This window comes from Acinonyx jubatus, chromosome C1 (assembly GCF_027475565.1).
Source record: "Acinonyx jubatus isolate Ajub_Pintada_27869175 chromosome C1, VMU_Ajub_asm_v1.0, whole genome shotgun sequence".
Taxonomy (NCBI): Eukaryota; Metazoa; Chordata; class Mammalia; order Carnivora; family Felidae; genus Acinonyx; species Acinonyx jubatus.
Window position 1 is genome coordinate 94540546 of NC_069381.1, and position 18346 is coordinate 94558891.

Genomic DNA, 18346 nt, shown 5'->3' on the forward strand with positions numbered 1-18346 from the left:
AACGTTAAAAAAAATAATTCAATAGGGAGCTTGACACCAAACAAAAGATACGGTTACTCTCAATGCCATCTGAAAGATCAAAGTTAAAATTTTTTTAAGTAACTCTATTCATTATCTTTGTCCAAGTCCTAAGGGAATTGGTGGCGGTAGGAACTCAGGGGGCCTGGAGTCGACTTAACTCTTTCTCTAGAGACCTAGCATTAGCAGACACGGTCTAGGATAAACGAGAACACAGGTGAATGGATGAGAGTGGGCTCCTTACAACCCAGAAATATGAATGTGACTCCTTATTAGCATGTTACAAATCAGACTTCTGAACTGGAAGATCCTGTCGTGCATCTAACTCACTATCCAGAGATACATTTTCTGTTAACCTACCCAAACACTAATAATTTCTACTTATTCCATCAGATAGAGCAAGCTCAGATGGACTCTTAGAGAACAGTCACCAGTAAATTCCAAAGCCTGATCTGCAGTCTTCTGCCTCTAAGTCATTGTTCAAATCATCCCACTTCCTTTCTTCTGCTGCCACACTGAGTTAAATCAGTATATTCTTTGACCCCTAGTACAACCTTAGGCCTACTCTTCCACTCCATATACTTCCATCATATTATCATATTTATTGATTACACGCCTAATTAGCATAAGCTCCCCAAGGCACAGCTCCCCTGTGCCTATTCTGAAATATGTATTCCAAGGTCATCCCTAATGACCTAGCCGGCACATATATTTGATTGAGCCCAATGAAGATTGGAAATATTTTTTAGTTACTTGGAACATCTTGGTGGCTCTCCTTATAAAAAGACAGAATTGTCAGGATGCAGAATTGATTGGCAAAATTCAGCTTGGGGAATTCTGGAACCTTATTTCAGTGCCTACCCCAATATCCTTTTATGATTTTTTAAAATTAACATGTGCCTATGTTCAGAATCAGTCACTGCAGGATGCAGCTTTAACATTAATGGTAGGCTCTGGGAAATTTGGAGTGTCTCTTTCCCATCTTTCCCACATGGCCACAGACCCAACTAATTTTAGTCCTAACTCTTGTTCTCCCATTCTGCTTCACAATGACATCATACTGTTTCATATTCTAAACCAGAATGGCCTTTAACCCTTATCAGTCTGTCATTGTTAGCAATGAGAGGTTATAAAAGAGGACGATGGAAGTGTAAGTGTGAGAGAGGCCTCTGTCTTATGCTACTATGGCGACTACTATGTGACTCTTGAGGCAAGACCTTTCTTATTTCAATTTTGAATTGTGGAGCACTTCACTTTTTGATGAAGTTTAAACTATTCAGATAGACATAATGAGTACCACAGTTTATAAAGACATGAACTTCATCAGTTAGGTGTAAAGATGAAAGTCCTATGTGTCTCCTGTTTGAAAGAGAATAAAATAGAGACTCCCTTATCTGCCTTGTTTGACTGAAAGGACCCCTGACTAAACAAAGCCTAGATCTAAAGGGAAAACTCCTCTCTGAGTCTCAAATGACTTTTTAGGTCACTACATCTTATGTGAGGCACGTGAAAATAATTCCTCAGCCACTTCCAGTCAGATGAATAAACATGCAAGGGTGAGCTAATCTATCGCTGTGGCAGCAGCCTCTGTCTTACACGAATGCATCCCTTGCCGGTCTCAAACCCCCTACGGTTAGACTACGAGTTACTTGTGAACAAGTTGTGTTTTATATTTCATAAAGGTACCTGATAACACATTTGTTCACTGAATGAAGGAAGAAACAAGTTCATTAGTAGTAACATCTTAAAATAATGAAGTTGAATGTGGAAAACTTGGGAGTACAGTACAGAATAATCACTACCATACTATAGCATGTTATAGGACAACAGTTAGCATGTTTTTAAATGCTGAGGCTCTTTAAAAACTAAATTTTGAAAACAAACTAAGATGAGCCCTATTGGAGTCCTTCCAGTCAATAAGCCAATACTGAAAGAAGAATCTTCTCAGAGTATCCAGGACTCTGAACTGCATGTTCTTAGTACAGCTGTTGTTGCTGTTGTTGTTAAAGGTGGTCTTAACAATAGCTAAAATACAGCAAGAGCAAATTAATAAGAAAAGTCTACACAGCTAGGACTTAGCTGAATTACAATCCCTAGGCTCCCATAAAGGGCTAAATCCAAAGGGATCAGAGTCAAGTAAATAAAAAATCCAGCTGAATTTTATCAGAGGGCAAAGTTTCAACTCTGAGTACCTCAGCAACCAAAGATGAATTATGCATAAGATTAGTAAAGTGCCTTCATCTACACCCCAGCCAGAGAACATTTTTCTATCTCATTGTGACTGAAGGAAAAACAGCAATGTCTTTGCTTGCCAAGAATAGTCATCGCTATAGTCTAGATAAGAGTCTAACAAACACTAAGGGATTAAAATTTAATTGTAAAGCTCCTGCTACCTGGGCATAAAAGCTTGAACTCTGGCTTCAGAAAGAAACTGGGACTCTGGCATATTGAACACATGAAAACAAGAGCTGGCGTGTTCCTACCAAAGGGTGTGAGAATATGCTCCCTTTTAAATTCTTCCCCAAACTGCTTCTCTCTCTGTATATCCTATTGGTAATATACAAGTACTCAATAAGAATATAGCCTTTTCGACACTTTGAATAACACATATACATTTCATTTTCAGAATGCCTGAAATTACAGGATGAGATTGAGAGAGTAATTATGTGGTCTGAACTCTCTGAATATCAGTTCTCTTAATTTTGTTGAGCATCACCTAAAGCCAAAATAATTTCTTTTCTTGAGGCTGGCTTCAATCTAATGCCACTATAGAACTAAGGCAGATAATTTTATTTTTTCCTCTAATTTGGAAAGAGCACCATTAACACCCAATCTTGTATTGAGGCCTTATCAGCATTAAAGAACACACCCAAGTTCCCTATTTATTTTTATATGTTTTTTTAATCTTTATTTATTCTTGAGAGAGAGAGAGACATACAGACAGAGTGCAAGCCGGGGAGAAACAGAGACAGAGGGAGGCACAGAATCCGAAGCAGGCTCCAGGCTCTGAGCTGTCAGCACATAGTTTCTGAGCCATAGTTTCATGCTTAACCAACTGAGCCACCCAGACACCTCCCAAGTTCCCTACCTACTGATAACAGCTCCTAGAAGTACCTTTACTATCTAAAATCCCCATGTTAGCCAAAAAATACCCACAAGTTAAATTTTAGACCAAAAGTTTATTCTGCTCAGTTAAACTTCCCTCCCTAATTCTTCACAAACTTACCCTTTGATTTTGAAAGAAGAGTGATATTGAAACATAGCGTATACATTTGTACTTTGTATTAAAACTTTTTTTTTTTTACCATTTCAGAGAGTCAAATTCCCTCTGAATCATTACAAACCAGCATCTACTGTTTCTTTAGTATTACTGCACATTTCCAAAAGTTAGAAAGACTTAAGTTCTTTATACAGTTGTCTGAGTATGTGATGTAAATAACCAAACAGTGTTCTTCTTTCTTAAGTGACTTACTAGCAAGAAAAGGAATGAAATGAAAATAAACCAGTTTGAAGACAGAAAAGCAAATGGGCATTCTTTATTTTAAAGCATCAGAGTTCATCAAATAAACTAATACTGTGAAGAGTGAAGAGTTCCCCAGGCAGTTTGTATATTTATATTTTTATTTTTGCAGGAAGCATTTTTGCAACCTAAGTGTCCTTTCTATTTTCTGAAAATCAGTATCAGCCTTTTCATTTAAAACTCTGTTTCATTATATGCTAATTTGGATGTAAATTTTAAAAAATAAAAAATAAAATTTAAAAAAATGCGATAAAAAAAAACCCTCCAAATTCATCTCCTATAGCAAGACGTCTCTAGCAAAACCACGTTACTATCACCATTCTATCATTCTATATCCCGTTACCATTACTATATTTAGTTTGAAATTTATTCTTTTGTATTTGCTTTGGTGTGAGTCATGAACTGACATGTTATTGAAACCAAGCATATATATCATGACTAAAGGGCTATCTACTGTATGATTTCAAGCAAATTGCTTAACTTGAATGACTCGAACTTCCCCATCTGTAAAGCTGGAAAACCACAGTCTGTCTTGCAATGGCTCAGGTAAGAATAAATGAGAATATATGTACACACTGTTGAGAGAAGAGATAATAACTAACAGAAATCTAAATTACTCCTGGTTTAAAATCATAATATATTAAGTAGTAGTACAAATTTATTTCCTTTGAGTATTAGTAATTTGATTGGTGGGAGAAGGAGCAAAGTTCGACTCAAGAAACAAGCCAATAAAAACTATTCCTCAAGATTATAATTTTATTCTGCATTCCCATTATTCTCTCCATTTAGAGGACTATGCTGGGTCTGCAAAAAACAAAGATGTTTTCTGAAAGAAAAATCAGTAGGTTTCTTAACATGAATTTTAATATCACTCATGTAATGGGTTTGGAGTGAGCAATTTACATCAATATCTAAGCGCAGCTCTTCCAAAAACTGTTATGCAGTCCACTTTGCCCCAAGTGCTAATGATTAAGCAATCAATAGATCAGCAGCAGTTAGTGACAGGATGTTCTAAACTTTGGCATTGAGATGTTCACTTTGAGGGGGAAAGGATGATTAAATATACTGCCAAATAAATTCAGGGCGAGCTTTTGTGAACTTCATACTTGACAGGCACATGTTAATTGGGAAAGAGAGTGCTTTCCATAAACTTCAAAACTGAATTAAACCCTGGAGAAGGAATACAGACATGCATTAAAAAGTACATTGCCAGGGCACCTGGGTAGCTCAGTTGGTTGGGCATCCAACTTTGGCTCAGGTAATGATCTTGCGGTTTGTGAGTTCAAGCCCCGCGTTGGGCTCTGTGATGACAGCTCAGAGCCTGGAGCCTGCTTCAGATTCTGTGTCTCCCTCTCTGTCCCTCCCCCACTCACGCTCTGTCTCTCTCTCTCTCAAAAATAAATAAGCATTTAAAAAAAAAGTACATTAACTTTTATTCTTTTTTTTCCTGCCTTTGAAAAGAAGAATTTAGTACTCAGAAAATATGGATAAAGAAGAACATCAGCGATTTCACAAACTTCTCAGTCTGGTTCTTTTTGAAGGGGAACAATGAGAATGAAGCATGAGAAATGCCCTTAGTGGAAGTAGAGAACATCTTTTCTCTTGCTAGAAATACCCCTATTTATTAAGAAAATCAAAATTGGAACATGCTAGATTGCCCAAATAAAGACTTCAGTGGCACTAGCAAAGAAACAAAAATATAAACATTTAACATTTTTTGACCTGTCACACAATGGGCTCCTTTATTATCAGTATAATCTCTGGGAAATACCTCAGATATATTACTGTAGAAATAGCATGGTTACAGAACAATATTTTATGCGAATATAAGCTTGGTTACAATTCAAAAATGTTTTAAAAGCTATGTCAGTTCTTAGGAACCAAAGAAGTCTCAAAGCTTTGAAAAATAATCCATTTTCAAACAAAGTAAAGAGACTTATTTTCCTTGTCGGTTGAATTTCTGAATGTGACCCTATTTAAGAAAGAGGGATGTAACTATCATAGGTTTTCATTATGAATGAAGTCAGATGGAGAATATAAAAAATTACTTTCACCTATGAACAGATTTCATGTCCCTTGTTATGACAATGGAAAATTAGGAACCTTTAAAAATAATATATTTTTTTCTACCAGTATGTTTCTCAATATAAAGTTATAATTATCTACCAACTTCCCTAGTTACGAGGATGATCTGGAAAAAATCATGAGAATAGTGTACAAACCTCAAAAGTTTTGATCACTATTCAGTAAAACACACTTGGCCATTTATTTCTGCTTATTATTCTTAAAAATGTAATTTGGGGAGAAAAATATTAATTATTTTTGGGAAGGGGCTGAAGAAATCCCAGTGAGACATTCTGTAGAAAGGTCTTTTGTTAGTATAACATCTGACCTTCTATATCTTTGGAAATCATGCAACTTGGCTAATGTAGTCCTTAAAGAATTAATCAAGCAGATTGTTAGGCCCTAGTTACAGTGGAGCCAGCCAATTATGAGTTGCTCAGAAATTCATCACTGGCATGTCCAACCACATTTTCCCACATAAAGATTAGTAAAAATATGTGGAAACAGGGCCCATTCCCACCTCAGCACAGCTACAATATGTGTTCAGTGAAACAGATTTCAACAGAGGTTTGCTTTAGTGAAACAAACAATTTATTTGGGAATCTTTTTTATTCCTGTCTTTACCCACTAACACCTTTTTCTGCCAAGTTGCAAAGGCTATCCTATTTAGTTAAAACCCAACTAAGGATTTTTATATTCAAACACACTTCTGAATTCAAAGTACTAAAGTCACATGCCACAAGCCTGAATTCATCAGCAAGTTAGTGAAATCCCCAAAGACCATCTTTAGTCTTCACTGCTGTGATAACGCCCTCCCAAGGCTTACTAAGAAGAAAGCTTTTCTTGCAAGAGAGAAATGAAAGGGGCCAGAGTAGATGAAGATTGGTTCTCTAAGGAGAGGGCAGTGCTGCTCTTAAATAAAGAAGCTCCTTTCAGATAAGCAGAATCAGATTCCAGTTCATTTGGTTTGCTGGCTACCCTTACTTTGAACTCTCATATTTAACCCAGCAGGCTTCAAAGCAGGTGAGAAAATGACCTACCACTTAAAAGCAATTTTTCCTTTTTCAGGAATTCTGGCCTTGGAGAATATCGGCTCTGATATCAGCACATTCCACATCTCCAGGGACTTATGCATTTTTTTTTATTATTATTGCTCTATGTCGAATGTCAGGCTTGGTTTTCATCTCAGCCAGGAAAAAAAAACAAGAAAAAAGCCCTAACTTGCTGACACTGAAGTCTTATTCCATATAGCTTTATACCATGCAAAACAAAAAACAAAAAACAAAAAACAAAACAACAACAACCAGGCACTAAAACCACTAACCATTCTAGTTCATTCCCTTCCATTTATCTCAATCTGATGTACAGTGGGGTTATTAAAAATCATTAATCCGTAGTGCCTTGCTTCATAAAAAAAGCAATTTTTGTAACAAATGTATTTTAACAAAATCAAAGTAAATTACTCTAGCATGTGAGCTAAAACAAAAATATATATTAGATGAGGAGGGGACCATGACAACAATGGAAGAAATTTAGGAAATTTTCTTAAATTGTTTTGCCTTCCTAAATAGATTGAGTTCCACTATATTTGGCTATCAAATATATGACTTAATTGAAAACCCTAACATAGGCAGTTTGCATTTTACCAATAGTTTCTGTTCTACGAGGCAGTTTGCCAGCTCCTAGAATCTGAAACATTTCTCCCCTTTTGGTGGTACAAATACACAGTGTACCAGCAGTATGGTACTGACAGTCTTTTTTAAATGACACGTAACCACCATTTATACTACAATTTCTGTGGGAAACACATTTTGAATGTACTATTGGGACATGGCTCCTGCAGCGTGAAGGGGGTAGTATTCTTCACTACAGCTGCACTTTGGTGATAATGATGACCATGACGGGTGACAACAACAGTAACACTCCCCTAGTTTCTACTATGGACAGACGTGAGTCTAAACACCTGACATATTTTAAACTCATTTAACCCTCACAAAAACCCATGAGGTAGTACCACTCTCATTTCACGATGAGGGGGAGAAATGGTTAAGTAACTTATCTGAAGTTGCACAGACAGTAAATGTCAGGGCTGGAACTCAAAGCAAAGCAGTTTGGCTCCAGAACCTATGCTCATCACCATTCTGCAATGCTGCCCCTCCTCTACCTCAAAAAAGTGGCACTATCCAGGCAATCTACGTTCCTCCTATGGGGGTAGAGGAGAGCAGGGCTTCTTAGATTTTAAATGTGCATATAGGATCACCTGGGGGTCATGTTAAAAAGCAGATTCAGGAGGTGTGGAGTGGTGCCTGAGGCTATGTCTTTCTAACAAGCTCCTGGGTGATGGTGATGTTCCTACCACATAGACCATGCTGGGTGATGGTGACGTTCCTACTCTATAGACCACACTATATTAAGAGGTGAAGAAGTAGAATTTGAGCCTCCAGCTCCGTTGTAGGCTGGTTGGCTGTTAGGCATTTATACGTTGTGTTCATAAGATGGGGATGGCCCTTATGTAATAATTTTCCATAAAGTCTTCAATGAAACCTGACTTTGATACTGCAGCATACCAAATATTGATTTCCAGGTACTTTCAGTAAATAGTTAGCTTTTAGGAACTTAAAATGTGCATGTAAAGGCCAGAGGATAAAATGTGGCTATAAAAGTTTGCTGTGAGGCACATTTTTCACTATATACCACCAACCATACAAATATCAAAAGATAGTAAATAAATGCCTGTTTATTGTTCACTAACTAGAATCACAGTAAATTAATAACTTTTGGTCTAAAAAAAAGTGTCCACTTTAAAATATATAATTATTCATTCTCAGACTCTTCTAGAGGAGTGCTAAGGAGCTTGTGCTATGTAATCTTAAAGGCTCTTCCGGTGCCATCAGCAATGTCTCAGGTAAAGACAGACACTATATACTAACATGAATGGACAGAACAGATAGTGAGTACACTCCACATTATTTTTAGCTGGAAGTATACTACTAACAATTGCTACCTATCGATTCCAGATTCTAGATCTTGCTCCTCACTCAATTTTATCTTTTCCCCACTGCCCTGAGAGAAACCCAAGGAGTCTTCCACTGCTCGCCTGTGATCTCAAATACACAGCTGCATATATTTTTCCAGTTGTTAAATGGACAGGATTCCTTTTCTAGTCAACTTTTTCCATGCCAGATTACACAATAAGGTCATTTCAGTTTGAGGTGCACTCACTCCCTAGGCAGCACCACTGCGAATAACAGTTATGGTATGATCACTACACTTCCCTTTTACACTAAAAGGAAATAGTCCGTTTCCAACCCAAATATCTATACTCCCTGAACAACAGTGGGAAGTCATTCCCCTTGAAGACTGACCCAGAATCAAGTGCAGTCGCAGACTCCTAGGCCTACAGCCAGTGGCAAGTTAACACATTATACAGTTGACCTTCAGGGAAAAAGGGAAACCAGTGCTTTTACTACTGGTGCCAAAAGAAAACCAACTGATCTTTAAGGCACAAAATAAACTGTTCTTAAGGCAGAAAAAGAAATTGTGAGGAAACAGAGAGTCAAAATGGAGGCATATAGAGAAAAATATAGAAATTACATTACCGAGTAAGGGCCAGTGTTTCTACAGTTCTCAATGCTTTTTGATCTGGGACTAGAATGAATTAGCATTTTCCTTTTGGGTTTGAACTATTATTACCTGGTAAAAATGCCAAGATGTACAAGAAAGACACATGTTTTTAAAGGCTCGGAGACTTAAAGGGACTTACCTTTGGTAATTTTACTTTAAGCCAGTGACACTAATTACTAACTTTATGTAGAAGAGTAAATAATCATGGGATACTCTCTCTAATATCAAGTACTTTCTGGACCTGGGTCAGGAAATGGGGAAGTAGTTCAAAATTGAAGGACAAAAATGAAACTAAAGGTCTATACATGGTTTTACACCCAAGATTGGGGAAAGTCAATAAGAACATGAAGATACAACAGGGAGAAGCTTTGAGTAAAGAAGTGTATTTTGTACTCAGGGCAAATGTCGCATCTGTACCATCTTACCTACTTATTCTCCATCAGCAAACCTTACAACTGATGATTTCATTTAAATGGAAAAATCAAAATTTGTTTACAAAATAGGGAATTTTTTTAAATGCCAAAAAGAAAGCATTTAAAAGAGTTGGATTATTCCTCAGCTAGTAACAAGTGCTGTGTTTACCACCAAAAGTGATCTACAAAGACCAACTGTATAATGTTACACCATTGTAGTCTTTAAATTTTTAAGCAACAAAAATATAGCTCAAGTCACCAAGAAACTTATGTTTGACATATTTATGGCAGCAACTTTACAAATCAGTTCCTGTAATTTACTATAACAAACATCTTCCACTGATCAACTGGCTTAGCACAAACAGATCAGAGATGGTTTCTTGTGTGTTTTACAAATACTCTACACAAGTCCTTGAGATCATACTTACAGCTTTAGCAAAAACACCCATGATTTCAGGAAACTGGTGTGTGAGAAGAGCTATCATTGCTGTAGAAGAACACAGTCCTGCTGTGAAATGGATGAAAAAAGGAAGCTCCTTCTTTGGGTAAACAGAAACATGATGAAAGGCTGCAAGGGAGAAAAGGTTGAAATGGATTTTATTTAAGAATACAGTGTAAGCCAGTTTTAATATTTTCAAACAAAGTTTATTTTTTAAAACTAAAAAGGAAAATCATTTTTTTTTATAAAAAAAAGAACAAGGCATCTCGGGATAGCAAGATAGAAGAGAGTTATTCATTATTTATTCCAGCATCAACAGCCTATCTACGGAGCCAGATGACTGTGCTGGGGACTAAGAATAGGATGGCATCGTGGGAAAGAACATTAATTGTAAAGTCATGCTGAGGTGCTTTTGAAAAAGAGCTTTGTCACTTATTAGCTGTGTGATCTTGAATAAGTTGCTAAACCCTCTCATAGTTGCTATGGAGTTGTTATGATGAACACTGTAAGTCCTTACTAAATGTGAGTTGTTATAATTCTTGTTCTTTAGGAGCTCAGAGACAAGTACAGAATCGAGAGACAGATGTGTGGTTGCAGATTTCCCAGAACCACAATTTTACCCAGTTATTAATAAATGTTCTATCTGTAGCATTTCATAGAGCACTATAAAACCTGAACTAGAACACCAAAGCCCTAGGATTCTGATCATAAACCACGTACCCTGTCTTCTTTTACCACATTCACACATTAAATCAGGGATTATTTTTCTAAAGACTGGATATTCCATTACTAACAGTATTCAAGCATTTATATCTTATTTGAAATTTGATTGAAAATACCTGCATACCAATGCTGATGAGCGTATTACCATGCTTGGCACATAGTAGGTGCTCAATAAACGTCTGTTAAACTGAGAGCTATTCTGGGACTTCATTAGTCCAGTAAGTTGACTGCTCAGGGCTGGACACAAACCCAGGAATTCCTGATGTAATATCCTACATAAGTAAGGAATGACTAATTCAGTGCTGAATCAAGGTCAGCTATAAATTTCACTTTTTTAAACATAATGATTCACAGAGAAGATTACACCTAAGTTTCCTTTGGTAGCCATATTTTTTATGTCTTATACTATACTCTGAAAGAATATGCCAAAAACCAAACTCATTAAAAATCCAGAAAATTTCCAGAGGCTTGAATCACTTTTAAAGTAGAAACACACCAAATCTGAACTTTTTAAAAACGTTAGAAACATTAGAAGCTACAGACAACATTGAACTTTCAGCACCCAAAAAACCAGCAGTCCCTTTTGCCCTGTCCCTCAGCCATGAGAAGACAACTTCTTCCAGCAAACCAAGAGAGGCAAACCATCGTACTTGCAAAGACAGGGAACACTTAAATATACCAATGGTCACTAATACTCTTATTATGTGACAGATGGCAACATTAATAAAGTTAATCAAACTGTATGGCATTTTATGGCTCACAAAGTGCTTTAATTTACATTAGTTTGATTTTTTTCCCAATTTCCCTAAGAGATAGATATTATTTCCACTTTATAAGGCAGAAAACTATATAGCTTTAGTAAGATAATCTCCTAAAATATGAAATTTTTATACTATAGGAGATACTTAAGTTTTTCTTTTTGGATTGCTTTCTGTAGATTCACTTGTCAGTCAATGTTTGGCTAATACATCAATATAATGGATGACTAGTACAGAAACACTCCCTTGGAAGTAAAGTTCAAATTTCATCACTGGCTTGTAGAGAAAAATTTATCAGGAGGCATAAAAGACAACTAAATAGCTATGTGAACTAAGGGAATAGTTCAAGTCTGAGCTTATGAGGTTCATAAGCAAATTCCAGAATGTTGTAAGTCATATCAAGGTTGAAGGAGAATTGAAAACAAAAAAACATTAAGTACTCCTGGGTATTAGAACTCCACATTATTAAAAATTTGTTCATTCTACCACAGTCAGACACAGACAAATATTCTCAGAACAAACAGTATAATCAAACAAAGACCCCAGCATATCCCTCTTCTCCTACCTCCTGGAATTTGCAAATGTCTAAGTACCCTAGAAATAATAAAGGCCTGCCAAAAAGCAAACTCTCTGTTCTTATAAGCTGGGACTCTGGCAATACGTGCGAAAAACCCTGACTTTATTCATATTACTATGTAAAATTGGCCTTATATCAGGCAACCTTTATAATTTTGGGGAGGGGTATTTTAGGCTAAATGTATTACCCTAATATAATATACTCTTGCATATTGATGTTCCATAATCAAAGATTTATTCTTTTGCCTTATTTCTGTTAAAATGGAAAACAACAAGAGCAACTACTACCAGCACCATCCTAGGAAAGAAAATAAAATTTCTCTCACTAATGACATTCTAACTGCTGAAGTCAATGGATTCTTCTCAGTAATCACCTTCCTTGGTATCAGATACTCCTCCTCACTTGGATTTTTTCCCCTCTTCTTAGTTCCTAGCCTATCTAGTTCTGGTTCTTGTCCTGTCCCTGACCACTACTTCACTGAATCTTCCAGACTCCTTATCAGCCACCCATTCCTTCAACATTTTTGTGCCCCCATGGTTCTGCTCTTAGCTTACTTCTCACTCTACAGTTTCCCTTAGTGATCTCATTCATAGCTAGAAAATGATGACTACCAAGTTGGTTTGGTGAGGTAGAGAGATGTCAAGAGAAAGAGGTATCAGAACCCCTGGCAATTTTGTTTACACAACCTGACCCTGTCCCTAGCCCACAGCTAAATGAACCAGGAATGGACACATGGATTCTGATTCTGTCAGCATCTGATTCTGTCTCCCAGAAGTTTTACAAGCAGGATTGAGTTATTATTCATACTGTACTATTTGCCTGAACTGATGACATGCAAACTAGAGCGATGTAGGGGCATCAAGTTTGGCTACATGAGTGTCTAAGAAGGGAAAGCCAAACTACAAAGAGAAAGATATAAAAATGAAGCAGACACACTGAGAGAAGCAGAAAGGAGAGCTCATACAAAAAGGAGATGGCACTGGGGAAGGAAAAAAAAGAAAAGCGAGAATAGGAGAGCCTGAAAAAAGCAGCCTGAGATAAAGATATACAGATAACTGACTCCTGGAAATCTTTATATCCTTCTAGTTTCTGGTTCTAGTCCCTTCTGAGGTCCAACTGTAATTGCTGCCTTGGGATTCTTTGAGATAATCCAGTCTTCTAACAAATTCCCTTTAAGTTTAAAACAGCTCTGTATTACTTTTATCTAAAGAATACTTACAACATTTACTATTTATATAATATATATATATTTATTATATGTATATTTCTTATAAACATATCTTAGAACCATATATTATTTATAAATATAAATAATGTGTATATATATAATGTGTGTGTGAAACAGATTATGTAATAAGATATTTAAGCATGCATACCCATATGCACACACACGTGTGTGTGGGCATGGGTGAAAGGTTACACATACAACATATTCAAAGCCCGAATTTATTTACTTTCCCGACTCCTGTTCCCAAACTTGCTCCTTGTGCTGTATGTTGGATTTACCATTCTTCAAGTCATTCAAGTCAGATTTAGGAATCATCCCTGACCTTAGAGAGATAGGCACTCCCCATTCCAGCTTCCTTAAAATCTATTCCATACACACAGCACTTAATACATTGTTTATCAGTCTTTGTATTAACTCGTAAGCAGTTCAGGAGTTTGGAGTAGGATAAAGAGGAAAAGGTGCTAATATTTAATATTTTTGTTGAGTGCTTACAATATACTTAGCATGTTTATAAGAATGCATTAACAAATTTGACTAATTAAAATATTTACACAATTTTCACGATGAACATTATAGAAATACCCAAAGAGATGATAAAGAGAATCCTGGCCTTCAAGTTTACAATCTAGAAGGGGGAGGTTAAGAAGTTCACAAAATACTTTGAGAGTTCAAAGAAAAGACAGGTAAATTATCTCAGAGGACGGAAGAAAATAAAAGACCCTGGGAGAAAAATATCAGCATACTCAACTTCCATAATCTCTCCTAAATTTTCATCTATTTGTTTGAACTTTTCAGTTCCCTAAATTTGGCGTTTGTAAAACTGCAACTTTCCTCGTTAGACTTGAGCTCTAACAGCCCCAGATCTGTAAAAACTATGGCACAGGTTTATATCACATAAGGAAACATGGTGCTAGTGTTTACACTCTTCAGCATGCTTATTTACTGGTTAAATCATAAAAAGAAAAGTTAAACAGAAATTTACCAGTTCACAGAAAAAAAGTGCAACTCGGACAAATGAATATAGACCATTCTTTTGAGAAGTTTGGCTTCCTGAAAGCAGGGACTCAGTGGGACTTTCAGCAATCATAACCCTACATATTTCTGGTTCTCTTCCTAAGTCTATGACTGCTCTTCTTAAAACTGCAAAGTGTAGTCTCTCCAATTTCATTCTTTGTAAAGACTGTTTTGACAATTCTGAGTCTTTTACCTTCCCATATAAATTTTGGGATCAGCTTGTCAATTTCTGCAAAAATCTCTCCTGGAATTTTGATAGGGATTGTATTGAATCTATAGATCAATTTGGAGAGAACTGTCATATAAATAATATCGAGTCTTCCAATCAATAAACATGGAACGCCTCTCCATTTACTTAGATTTGTCTTTAATTTCTCTCAGCAAATTATGTAGGTTTTTTTTTAGTATACAAGCTTTGCACTTCTTTCATCAAATTATTCCTAAATTGTTTCTTCTTTTTGATGCCACTATGATTAGAAATGTTTTCTAAATTTCATTTCTGGATTGCTTATTCACTGCCAGTATTTAAATATGCAACTGAGTTTTATATTCTGATATTATATCCTGCAACTTTGCTGAACTTATTAGTTCTAATAGTATTTTTATGAATTTCTTAGGATTTCCTACATAGATGATGATGTCATCTATGAATAAAGATTGTTTTTCTTCTTCCTTTCCAATATGAATGCCTTTTATTTATTTTTCTTGCTTGATTGCACTGACTAGGACCCCTAGTACAATGCTGAAGAGAAGTGGGAGGGGCAGACATCCTTGCCTTATTCCTAACTTAGGGAGAAAGCATTCAGTCTTTCACCACTTAAGTATGATGTCAGTTGTGGGGTTTTTGTAGATGCTCTTTATCAGGTTGAGGAAATTCTCTTTTATTCCTAATTTTTTCAAAATTTTTATCATGAATGGGCATTGGATTTTTATCAGACCCTTTCTCTGTATCCACTGTCATTTATTCTAATAACATGATGCATTGCCTTTTCAAATGTTAAACCACTTGCATTTGTGAGGTAAATCCCACTTGGTCATGGAGTATAATCCTTTTTATATGTGGCTGGATTCAGTTTGCTAATATTTGTTGAACATGTTTGTATCTGTATTCGTGAGGGATATTGTTCTATAGTTTTCTTTTCTTGTAATGTCTTTGGTTTTGGTATCAGGGTCATACTGGTCTCGCAGAATAAGCTGAGCAGTGTTCCCTCCTCCTTTATTTTCTGAAAAGAGTTTGTGAATGAATGGTATTATTTCTTCTTTAAATGCTTATTAGTTGACTGTTCTTTTAAATATCTTCAATTTTTGTGTTCTTTATCACATCTAACACAGAATTTTACCCCCAAAATACATGGGAATGAACTGAATTTTGCAACTATATCTAAGAAATGGCTAAAATAGTATTTTAAACAGTATCCTGAATTTCAACCAAAGGCACTTTTATCATGAGAAAATACTATGAAAAACAATCTCACAACTACTTTTAAGTTTAGGAAAACTAGAATATTTACTTACTAGGTAATAGCTCTCTATCAGCAGTCTCTGTGCAGCTGGGATAAGGGTAAAATAGATGGCCTTTCTCTAAAGGGTATGGAATCATTCTAAAAGCTGAGGAAAAAAAATATATAGTTTGACATTTAATTCAGACTCACTTTCATCCCATACTACAAATCAAAGCTACTGCGGAGACATATTTTTACAAAATTTTCATACAGCATTTATTAATTGCTTTAGAGATATCTTTTAGATGAAAGACACAAAGGAAGCAAAAGAAGGAATAAGGGGAAGAATAAGATTTATTCAGAGCATGAAGGGAGTAGTGGATAACAAGGTTGCTGAGTCCTTCTTACCTCTGTCTCCTCACTACAAACACAACAGACTTAACTCTGTGGGTATAACTTCCTTTTCTTCCAGGAACCTTCATAAAATTGCAACATGTATCACTGTTGTTACCATGACTGTTGGCAACCCAGAAAGAGTTCCCAATGGGTACTAACTTCATGTGTTAGATGTCACCAAAGTTTTCTACAAGCAGAATTTAATTTAGTTCTGAGGTCACCAAAGTATGGCCCTTTGGCCAGATCTGGACCACTATTTATGTTTGCAAATAAAATTTTGTTAGAATACAGATGTTAAAACTGCTTGTTCATTTATATATTATGTTAGGCTGCTTTCATGCTACAAGAGTTGGGTAGCTGTAACAGAGATTATGGCTCACAAAGACTAAAGATTTACCATCTGCCTTTTTACAGAAAAAATTTACCTAGCCCTGATCTAGATTATCACCAACTCTTGAAGACTTCTTAAAGGAGGAATCTTTGTTTACCTACTTAACTAGCTAAGTATTCATCAAAACTGTGATTAAGTTTTGTTTTTCCTTCAGTGCTTAGCTCTATAAACTTTTGTCAAGGGGTGCATAGGTGGCTCAGCTGGTTAAGTGTCCGACTCTTAATTTCAGCTGAGGTCACAATCTCACAGTTCGTGAGATACCAGGATCAAACCCGGTATCGGACTCTGTGCTGACAGCATGGAGCCTGCTTGGCATTCTCTCTCCCTCTCTCGCTGCCCCTCCCCTGCTCACACTCTGTCTCTCTCTCTCAAAATAAATAAATAAACATTTAAAAAAACTTTTGTCAAAATATGAATTTTGTTCTGCCACAATAAAAAGTGGGGATTTGTCCAAAGTCACAAAGCAAATCAGTGGTAACACTAGAAAAATCATTCATAAAGAAGACTATTTATGAAATTCAGTGTAAGTCACATCCTTATTGAAAACCTCTTATGTGCCAGGCAGACCATTAGGCACTGAAGACACATACAGGATCAATGAGATAGAGTACCAGGCTTTGAGGAGCTTCTAGACTACTAGAGAGACAGCAAAAAGAAGCCTAATGACACAAAGACATTCTGCTCCTCAGTTTTATTAGTCCCAATTTCATTAATCTGCATATTGTCAGAGGTAAGCATAGTGTCTGACTCTTAGCAAGTAGTTAATGCATAGATTCCCAAATTCTCTTTGCCTCAAGGATACATGGTGCCCTTCATGTCTCAGTAATTTTTTATGATGCTCCTAGGCTGAAAGAAATATAACAATTCCACTTAAGTAGTGGATCCAAACAACTTTAAAGGTTTGTGTGCTAACAACTTAGCAGTGAATTTAAAAAAAAAAAAAAACAAAAAGCAACAACTTAAAGGAAAAAATAATTATTTCATTTTTTTTTAATATTTTAATTTTTTAAAGTAATCTCTACCCCCATGTGGGGCTTGAAACTACAATCCCAAGATCAAGAGTCACATGCTCTACTCACTGGGCCAGCCAGGTGCCCCCAATTATTTCATTTTTAAACAACCATCTTTTCTTACTAGTGGGATGTATGTACCTGTTGGGCGCTGCATACCTTTTCAAACCTTGGAGTCAGATTGGACACTGCCATCGTCATTTCCTGTTCCACACTGATTTGTGTGTGTGTGTGTGTGTGTGTGTGTGTGTGTGGTACTTCTTTTAATCACAGCAGCTAATAAAAAACCGAGCTTTGCAAAGCTTTGACAACATCAAAAGAAAGAGACAATGGAGAGCCACCTAATGGTGAAACCTTGAACTACATGGAACTAACAATGATGCCTGACACATATAGAGTATTACTGTTGTTTCCACTGAAATTTTTAAATATGCCATGGCACTCTTATGAATTTGCCGCAACGCCCCAAGGTGCCTCAGTGCAAAGTTTGGGAACTGAGGGGGATCAACCAACTCTAGTTAATGAGTATTGAATTTATTTTTGAATTTTTAATGGTAGCAGAAATGCATTTTCCAAGACAATTATTATAAAAATTCAACTGATAAAACATTTTGATCAAGCTTTTTCATTTTCTAAATGATTTTAAGAAGTTACAAATAAGAGATCTGGTAGTTAATTGAAAAACAACCTAGTTCTCCAAAGAAGATATACAAATGGCCAATTAGCACA

At 36.2% G+C, this 18346-nt stretch overlaps 1 protein-coding gene across 7 annotated transcripts in view; it reads right to left on the reverse strand.

Moving 5' to 3' along the window:
• ST7L (suppression of tumorigenicity 7 like) overlaps window positions 1-18346 on the reverse strand; it is a 103673-nt gene that overhangs the window by 34733 nt on the left and 50594 nt on the right. For all 7 annotated transcript variants that reach the window (XM_053214616.1, XM_053214619.1, XM_053214618.1 and 4 more), the window contains exons 13-14: window positions 15894-15986; window positions 10068-10207 (exon numbers count right to left, since the gene is read on the reverse strand). In XM_053214616.1, the coding sequence (XP_053070591.1) occupies window positions 10068-10207; window positions 15894-15986 (233 nt within the window). The remainder of the gene's footprint in view (window positions 1-10067; window positions 10208-15893; window positions 15987-18346) is intronic.